At 38.7% G+C, this 10,433-nt stretch overlaps 1 protein-coding gene across 1 annotated transcript in view; it reads left to right on the top strand.

Moving 5' to 3' along the window:
- The first annotated feature begins 1,480 nt into the window (after positions 1-1,480).
- The window catches only part of trim71 (tripartite motif containing 71, E3 ubiquitin protein ligase), a 107,350-nt gene continuing 98,397 nt past the window's right edge, over positions 1,481-10,433 (top strand). The window contains exon 1 of the mRNA XM_039736704.1: positions 1,481-3,503. Coding sequence (XP_039592638.1) covers positions 2,823-3,503 — 681 coding nt within the window. The 5' untranslated portion in view covers positions 1,481-2,822. The remainder of the gene's footprint in view (positions 3,504-10,433) is intronic.

Below are 10,433 nucleotides of genomic sequence, written 5' to 3'. Positions count from 1 at the left end.
TCGTAAGAACATCCCTTATCAAAGATGGAGCGTTCGGTTAGAAGAAAATATGAAGCTGGTTTTAAATTAAGCCTCATTGAAGTAGCGAAAGAAACTGGCAACTGCGCTGCTGCTGCAACAAAATTCAATGCGTCTGAGAAACTGATGAGAGATTGGAGGAGGCAAGAAGAAAAAAAAAATGAAGTGTCGGTAATAAGTCGCGTCTGATTATATGATTTATTTTGTTTGTGTTTCAAAACCCGAATTATACGTGAGTATATATGGTAGGCAATACTAAGTAACAAAGAATAAATTAATATCCATGGGCCAGGAGGACAGTAAAAAACAAAAACTCCAGAGGGCTGAAGAAATAAAAAAAAACAAAATCTGCAGGGGTTCTGAGGCCATGAGACCACCCAGGCCCTAGTGGGCCTCATTTGTAATTACCAAGAAACCCAAGAATATTCTAGATGTGCGAGGAGAATCCGTAAGAAGACAGCACTAACTACTGTGCCACCCAGACTTATTTACTGCCTTTTGTAAAGTAACCTTTTAGTCACAAAAAAACGAGCACTCGTCAGCTGCACATTAATGGCTAAAAAGTGCCATAACAATAGTGGTATGATTATGCAATATGGGGGTACAGTTCATCGCAGTTGCGCCCACTCAAGCACAAACCCTCACTGGATTAATTTAGGACCCCCAACGAAGCTAAGCAGAGTATTGTAGCTTGAGGATTCATGAGGCGACTGCGTTAGCCACCCAGACTTACGTCTAGCTTTTATAAATTATGAATCTTTTAGTTATAAACATCCATCCATTTTCCAACCCGCTGAATCCAAATACAGGGTCACGGGGGTCTGCTGGAGCCAATCCCAGCCAACACAGGGCACAAGGCAGGAACCAATCCTGGGCAGGGTGCCAACCCACCACAGGACACACATAAACACACCCCCACACTTGTGCCAATTTAGAATCGCCAATCCACCTAACCTGCATGTCTTTGGATTGTGGGAGGAAACCCACGCACACACGGGGAGAACATGCAAACTCCACGCAGGGAGGACCCGGGAAGCGAACCCGGGTCTCCTAACTGCGAGGCAGCAAAATAAATAAAAAAGACTTATACAGAACTTGCCAACTAAAAATTTAAAGGCGTCTGGGTGATATTTATCCCAAAAATAAATGCGTTATTTAGTGAGGAAACTCACGTGCAAATTGCCAGTCTCGGCAGTTGCGTCCGCAAAGAGCGGCAGTCCTCGTGCGTCCGCGCACATCACAGAGTTGGCGGGCACGCGCGCGCGCAGGTTTTGCCCGATAGGGTCACGCCGCCAGTTTCTCACGAGTTTTATTTAGCGTTCGTCGCCGGTCCTCAGTGAACACCATCGGTGTGTCCAGCTTACTGCTATATCACTGACTACGCATGAAACGTGCATGTCGCCGAGCAGAGGACCTGCCGCAGTTGTCGTGCGGTTGGTGGAGCTGGTGAGTAAAGGGAGGGGAGAGGCGGTCGTTTCCCAGCCCCCTCCTCACGTTACCCGGCCCCTGAAGAGTCACACAGGCGGAAGTGTGTGTTCACTTCTCTCAGGATTAAAGGGATCTTGGCCAGTTTCAACAGCACGCGTAACTGCATGCTGTTTATGTAAAAGAAAAAGGAGTAACGTTTGAAAAAATGGAAAGATACGAAACTTTTTTGATCGATGGGATGATTCCGTAGCAATCTGTTGCGACGCATTGTTCCTCCAAAGGGTTTGGTGAAAGAAAGAAAGGAGGGAGCGAGCGAACCAATGGGAAATCCTAAGCGCAGAGGGATTTCTCCGTTTTTCGAAGAAGGAAGGAGCTGCTCGGTAAATTACATGTTTGTTCCCCGTCCTGTCTTGCAGTGAATGAGGGGACTCGGCGGAGGAGCTGCGGTCTGAAAAAGGAGTCAACAGGGGGGAGAGAGAGAGGAAAAAAAAAAAAGAGGTGGGACGTTTATAAACAGAAAATCGATCCCCAAGAACGGCGTGTGCATGATCACATTACGGCCGATCAAATGCTTTAATGAATTGTTTAATTGCTCTTGAGTCGACCTCGTCGTCGCTACTGCAGCTGCTTCTTTATTTGACTTGCTGAGAAACGGGACCCGATGGTGGATTAAACGGAAACCTGCTGTATTTCATCCAGGAAAACTAAAAGCAACAACAACAAAAAAAAAAATACAAAATAGAAGAGAAAGGACCCTGAATGAGAAGCTCTTTCGTCGTCATGCGGTGGTGGGGGAGGATCGGAGTTGGAACCTCGCATCTGATTTCTTGCTCCACAAAATGTTACCGCGGTATCCAGCGTAATTATATGAGAGCAGTCGCATAAGCAACGACATGATCGTATCTGTGACTGAGAGAGAGGTTTGCACTTTTTTTTTATTTTTCCCCCCTCTACCTTCACCCTTCTAAATACGAGTTTTGAAAAGAAAAGAAAAATCAAAGGGACTCCTACCTCAACCTGAGCACAGAACTAAAACGCTTTAACCGGCAAGGGGAAAAAAAGGAAATCATTATTAGTTGTGAAATCACGCGATTTCAGTTGATTTTTTTTTAAATTGTTCTCATTCAGTATTCTTTAATGAGCCTGTTTTCATTTACTGCAGTGATTGTTGCTGCTGTTTATGCCGATATTCTGCAAAAGAAGACATAGGCCCGTTTTGTCAATGTTTTAAAAACGCACTAGAAATCCAGCTGTCGTCTTTAAATGCACACACCCATACTTATTTATATCTACAGGCCTGTCTCAATGTAACGATTTTTCCTTTTTCATATGTTACCCCCTCCCCACCCTTTCCATTTGGATTAGTTGCGTTGCAAATGGCTTCATTCCCCGATTCCGATCTGCAGACATGCCCCCTCTGCAAGGAGATTTGCGGATCTTCGGCTCCGATCTCTTCCAGCTCATCTACCTCATCGTCTTCATCTCAGACCTCCAGCTCCTCTACCTCGTCCACCCGCCGGCTGCACGTCCTGCCTTGTCTTCATGCCTTCTGCAGGCAGTGCCTGGAAGGGCAACGCAGCCCCGGAGACCCATTGAAACTTCGCTGTCCAACGTGTGACCAGAAGGTCTCCATCTCCGAATCTGGAGTGGAGTCTCTTCCATCGTCCAATTTCCTATTTAGCAACCTTTTAGACGTTGTTGTGTCCTCGGAGGAACAGAATAAAAATAACTGCAGGAGCAACAACCACTCCCATGGGCTGCATCGACCACACCACCAAGGGGAGCCCCAGTGCAGCTCCTGCGATGAAGGTAACCCAGCTACCTCACACTGCCTGGACTGCCAGGAATACCTCTGTGACAACTGTGTGCGGGCCCATCAACGTGTCCGCCTGACCAAAGACCACTTTATTGAGAGGTTTATGGAGAGCCTACACCTAACTAGTCGGACCAATAACTCCAGCACTCCTGTCAACATCACCCAGACCTTTCACTCAAACTACCCTCTGCTTCCAGTTTTCCAGGATCGCATGAACTTCTGCCAGCAACACGAGAACGAGGTGAGTAAAGTTCATATTTGACGGTTTGGATTCTGGATTTTAGACATTCCATCGTATGTGAAACAGACAAACCAAAGTAGAATACAAAAGCCCCTGGAGGGGTGACTTGTTGCCTTGAATACATTTTTTGGTCTCTCTTCATTTGATTCTTGTTCTTTTATAGTGCATTATATGCATCAAGTAACTAAAAAGATTAAAATATGCAAGCTTTCCAGGCAACTAAGAAGGGACCTGAATTGCATGGAAAGCTTGCTTATTGTAATCGTTTTAGTTAGCCAATAAAAGGTGTCATTTTGCTTGATTTCTCCTTGCATTCATAATGGCTAACACTGTACAACACCCTAATACTATGCATCAAGTAGAAATAAGAGTGTAGCGCACTGGTTATAGTATTGAACCCACTACCTCTGTTGTAAAGTCCAAATCTTGCTACTGACACTGTGTGACCATCAGCAAGTCACTTCACCTGACTTTTGCTGCAATCAGGAAAACAAAGCAAGTGTAATAAATTGTATCTCAACTGTTATAAGTCACCTTGGATGAAGGGGTCAGCCAAAAAAATGACATGTAAAATGTAAAATAAACTAAGGTAGTTGAATCAAATGCAGGGTGACCTTGAATGTGTGTGTGTGTAATTTCTGGAAACAGTTTAGCTCTTGGCAAAAAATACTGAGCATAGTGAACGCAATTGTTTATTTGGTTGTGAATGTTTTTTTATTTTATACACCTGCCTGTTACTATTTTAATCTGCTTAGTTTCTTGAGATGCAACTTGGTTCTCAATTGTTTTTATAATGAAGTAAATTGAAAGGCTGCACTGCAAAGTAACAAATTAGTGAGTTATTTATTTAATAGAGGCTTGTTGGTGGCATAATGTAAGGTTGTGGGAAAAGGCTTTTTTGGTACTTTAATATTTAGCATATTTCATATAGTGTGTGTGTGTATATGTGTATATATATATATATATATATACACACGAGGGACACTCAAAAAGTTTCTGCACTTTTTTTAAACTCTGTTAAGAATTTCAAAAACTAATGACATGACTTTTCTACATAGTCACTTTCCCCCAGCGTCATACCAACTTTTTAATGTGCAATTACTACTCCTCCTGCCTTCACCATTTACAGCGAAAATATAAAAGTGCGGAAACATTTTGAATGTCCCTCATATATTAATATATGTCTCAAATTATTCCGCATCTGGATGTTTTGACTTGTGTAAGAGAGAGACTTTTTCCATCTCCTATTTTCAAAGTATGTTGATGTGTCATCTGTAATAGTTGAAGATGAAATTGTGTGGCATAATGTATACAGCAGTGTATATATAGTAATAACCTGTGTGTCTGCATATATTAGAGAATAACATTTTGTTTATTCTGTCTTCCTTCACATGCATATTTAGCAATGCATAGGATAACATAGTGGTGCAACACTGCTGCCTCCCAGCTCTAGAGTACTGGTTTAAAATGCCAATCTGGCACTTTCTATTATGTGGCATTTGTATGTTCTCATCTCTCCTTGGGGTTATTCCTAGTATTCTTGTTTTCATCTCACACCGTAACAAATCTGCATGTCGGGTGCGTTGGCAGGCAGTGTGGCTTAACAGCTAATACAGCTAAGTAAGCTAAGTTCAGATCCCACTACCGACACTTCAGCTGTCTGTGCTCCAATAGGCAAAACAAAGGAAATGTAATTAATTGTATCTCAGTTATGAGTCGCCTTGGATAATGGTGTCAGCCGAATAATCGGTAATAATAATACTGATAATACACCCAGTATACCTGAGTGGGGGTTTGTTGTATGATTGCTTGCTATGGATCAATATTTCCGGGTTGCTGCTAGTGATGTCATATGTCCCTGAACTGGATAAGCTAGGTTGAAAATTGATTGATGTGTTGATTAGATAAGCACATCAAGAAAATAATTTCTCTGTGTTCACAAATAATATGCCTAAACACACGTATACATGTTCCTGAAACGAGTTTATGTTGTGCGTCTTCACCCTCCACAGATATAAATCTTTGTAGGTTAGTAAAAATGCGTACAAACCTAGCCTTGCATATTGGTTGTGCATTTTAAGAGAGAGTGGGCAGGTGGTTATCTCGTAACGATAATTAAAGGGTATTTTAACAATAAAAGGGCAGATGTGTGAAACTTTTACTTCTGAGCCTTCTGAGGTATCAGTTTGTAGGCATATTAGTGGAGCAGAAAAATCCTTTGAAAATGTATTTTGCTGTGTCACCTGCTGCTGATCCTGAGTGGGTTTGAAGGGTGGACGTAATATTTTACATGTAAGTGTGTGCTAAATGTTCATTTAAAAAAAATACACAAGTATACAGAACAATCCAAAGGTCAAGGTAAAAACAGATTTGCACTGATAATTTGTGTTTTTTTTTCTGTTTTATTACTTTATTACTTAAGGGAACATGCAATAAATGAGAAATGATTATTTAAATTTATTCTGTCAACTCTTGATCTTGATGCAAGTGCCTTTCAGTCCTCGATACATATATAGAGCAGTTTGTCAGTTTAATATTTTGTCATTTTTAAGAGTTTACTGTGAAAATGCATGATGGCATGAAATCACAATTACTGTTTTCTTTTTTTAATAAGTTTTGGTTGTTTCATACTCATCACTTATTTGGAAAAGTGCAAATGCATAGTTCACCTCCTGCTTTCGTCATGTATCTTGTATTGTAGAGTTTAGCAGTACTCTTTGTAGTCTTTACAGATACTGTACATATGAAAATGACTGAGTTTTTGACCTGCTGCCATTTCAAATATTTGATTAACTTGCACATTAGAGAAGAAAAACCATTAATATGTTACTTTGTGAGCCATATATTCATTTCATGTCTGAAAACATTATTTAAGTAAAGCCTGGAGCATTTTCATGGATATCTTTCCAATGGTGGACATTTATCAGATTGTTAGTTTCGCGATTTACTCTTTTTTTTTTTTTCCTTCCATTTTTGTTCCACCTGTGCATTTTGGAGCACACGTGAGGTGTATATTAAGTGTATCTTGAAGAGTAAGAGAGTGCTGCATTGTAAACATATCAAGAAATCCTGTGTTTTATTTCAAACTTGGTGTTAACATACCATTAACGTGCTTCTTGCCTAATTTTGAGATGTTTTGCACAGAACCAGGTTAAGCTTGTCCGCCTCAGCTTGTTATGTAGCGCTTGCCCCACGTCCTTCAACTCTCCCCCATGGAAAAGTCTTTAATGTGTTTGCATTGTCTTTCTTATTGACTCAGCTCCATAAGAATTTGAGACAAGCAGAGCCTTTGCAGTCTATGGGTGGGACTCGTGAGATATGATGGATGATGCAGGCAAGGACCTCTGGGATTTGCAAATATCCAGCTTTAACTGGCATCTCATTTGAATACTTGTGAATGCAGAGGGTCCTGCTGTTTTTGTCTACTTGTGATTTGTTTTCTAATATATGGGCTTGATGGCTTTTGGATGAAGTGCCCTTTTATATTTATTTATTTATTTATTTGTGGTTTTTACCCTAATGTTGTAATGCACAACAAATGTGTTACAGAGTGTTCAAATAGTACAATAAGCATAGTAATTACTGTTTAGCTGTGAATTGTTAGCTGAAAACTGAAAAGACGCATTCTGTGGTTTTTTTTTTTGTTTTTCTGAATGTTGTACCAGATATTCTTTTCGCTAAATACACTATGTACTGTGCTCTGCTGCAGTGTCACCAATACATTTTATAGTGCTGCAGGGGAGCAACAATATTATTTTAAGTCACATTTCTTTATACTTTTTTTTTTTTTTACTTTAGCTTTTATATTATAAAATATACAGTAAATATCATTAATTCATTTTTGCATTATTAAATAAAAAGTTGCTGCTTATATCTCTGTCTGTAATGAAGGTGAAATGATTTTTCTTCAAAAGAAAGGTTAAGATGAGAAATCTGTAAATGGATGACAATTCAGAGCGAAATGTGATATTTATCTTAATTATATGATTTTTATTTTTTTAAATAGCATACTATTTTAAAATCAATGTTTTGAGTACTTACTGATTGAAAAGCTTAAAACACTGCACTGTTGCTCTCCAGTGTTGTTATATGGCTTTCTTTAAAGTGGCTAAATTAAATAAAATGAAATAAATACAATTGTAATACGCGAAAAAAGGAAAAAGTAACCAAGATGTGGAACAAGAGAAACCTAATTTACTTGTTTTTGTTTTTAGTTAAACAATACTGGTATAGGTTCTAACTGCCCTGCCCCACAGCTTTGTCCTGGGTAAGCAGGTTAAGAAAATGGATAGGTGCTTAAAAAATGGTATAAGCAGAATTAAAATGCTTTAGTGGGAAAACTAAAATTGAGAAGAAAAAGAATCGTAGCTAAAACTTGTTTTGTTTCCCCAAACTCCTCATTTACAATTGTAGGAAAGTGTAAAGGCAGACAGACTGTACCATATTTGAAAGAGCTGGAAATCGCCAACCTGCAAATGTTGCATCTTCTTTTCTATGTTTTTTGGAAGAAGTGCTGCTGATTTTAGCAGTACTGTATCATAAGGAAATGTTGTGGTGTGATAATTAACTTAAAAAATAAAGCAATATCTGCTCACAAAAGGAACAGAAAACATTTCATTTTCATAGCTGTTCCAAGCTTAAAATTTTCTCCAAATATTTAAGTGACTCTGCATGGCAAATAGATTTAAATTGAAGATATTTTTTGAAATCTCTCAGCAAATACAAGAATATTCTGTGGTTGTATTACTGTAGTAACTTGCACATATTCTATAATTTCTATTCGTAGCTGAAACAAGTTATTCTTTCTTTTTAGAATTTTGATTGAAAGGTATTGAATCTTGAATATGGTAAAATATTGTATTATAAAATCTGCTGCAGTTTGGTTTAGTCTCTATCTATCTGAAATTTTTATTTTTGCGGACATTTTGACTGAAATAAGCAAACTACCGTATTTTTCGCTCCATAAGATGCACTTTTTTCCCCCCAAAAGTGGGTGGAAATATCTGTGCGTCTTATGGAGCAACTATTGTATCACAGACCATGATGTGTATTACCTGACCTGACTCAGATGATGGCAAGGGTTCTACATCGGAGAAAGACTACACGTCGCACTTTTGCCGTCGCTGTACTTTGTATATGTACACAGGAAGCTCTGCAGTCTACTTGTGACTTTACTCTGTATCAAGATAAGTAAATAAATCAAGTTAAATAGGTAAATAACATTCGATCTGGCTGTTACATACAAAGTACAGCGACGGCAGCTTCCACCTGTAGCTATAGACTTTTCAGTCCGCGAGCAACTCTCCATGCTAGTGTTTAGATCTGGACGGTGTAGGTGCCCAAAAAAGAAGTCTGACTGCATTCTCGTACCAGCTTGCACTTTTTGTGGCATTACACGTGTATTTTTTGAGCATGCCCATGTCAATCAAACACAGGAAGTTCTGCAGTCTACTTGTGACTTTATGCTGTAGGAAGTAAGTAAATAAATCAAGGTAAATGCCATTCAATCTGGCTTTAAGGTAAGTAACATATAAATGTTAATGTTTTGGGCACATGCACCGTCCAGATCTAAACACTAATGTGGAGAGTCGTTCTCGTACTGAAGAGTCTATAGCTGCAGGTGGAAGCTGCCCTTAGCAATGCCTTAGATGGAACTGAAGATAATATCATATATGAAGATAGCAAAGAAAGTGATATCAGTGATTGTGAGGAACTGAGCTTCATAAATTCTCACACTAGCGATCAGGAGTTCTTGGGGTTTCCAGAAAACTAGAAGAGTACTTGAACCTTAAAGTTCCTTTCTCATTTGTTAATGACAGGGATGATGGTTCTTAATACCTCTGTTGAATTTACATGGTTGAAATATTATGCTGCTGTATTTTGTTAGATATATTAGTACTCCATTTTGTTCAGAATATTTTTTTTCTTGTTTTCCTCGTCTAAACCTAGGTGCATCTTATAGAGCAAAAAATACGGTAATTCTAAAATCGTACAGTCTTAATTAAAAACCAGTTAAATTGTCTGTGTGGAGTTTGCTTGTTCTTCCCGCTTCTGTATGCATTTTTTCCAGGTGTGTTTTCTTTGTTCTCATGTTCCAGAGTTGAATTTTAAGTTAGTTGTCAGTTCTATGTTGATCCTTTGTGATAGCTCCATAAATGTGCCCTGCATTGGGTAGGTACCCGATCCAGCATTAGTTCCTACCTTGTGCCTAAAGTTGAGCTAGATTAGTAGTTGTATAAAAGTGCAGATGAGGACAACAAGGCAAATCATGCTTCTCTGACTTAGAAGGAAAAACATGTTTAATTAGATTTAGAAATATAGAGAAATATTCAATATATATAGTTCCTTCCTCACAATCAGTGGAATCTTGCAGTGATAAAATTATATGCAATCTCCAAAAAAACACATTGGTGGGAATATTACTAAATAAGATATGTTAGTAAGATGTGTGCAGATAAGATGTTTTCTGTGGTGTTTTCTCCAGTTATACCCTATAACTATGTACTGTGGAACCTCGGGTCACGACCATAATTTGTCCCAAAACTCTGGTCGTAACCTGATTTGGTCGTGACCCGAAGTAATTTCTCCCTTAGGATTGTATGTAAATACAATTAATCCATTCCAGACCGTACAAACTGTATGTAAATATATTTTTTTAAAGATTTTTAAGCACAAAAATAGTTAATCATACCATGGAATGCACAGCGTAATAGTAAACTAAATGTAAAAACATTGAATAACACTAAGAAAACCTTGAACAGAGAAAATTAACATTGCAAGAATTCACGCTATAGCCTTATGAACCGCTCGCTGTAAACACTTTTTTTTTTTAATGAGTTTTAATCACAGGGAAAAACATGAACATTTGAAAAATCTGTAATTTTAATAAACAACCAAGAAAAGTGACATTGCAACAATGCATGCTACGAA

The sequence above is a fragment of the Polypterus senegalus genome, chromosome 15, assembly GCF_016835505.1.
Source record: "Polypterus senegalus isolate Bchr_013 chromosome 15, ASM1683550v1, whole genome shotgun sequence".
NCBI lineage: Eukaryota > Metazoa > Chordata > Cladistia > Polypteriformes > Polypteridae > Polypterus > Polypterus senegalus.
This window is presented reverse-complemented; position numbering and strand designations above follow the sequence as displayed.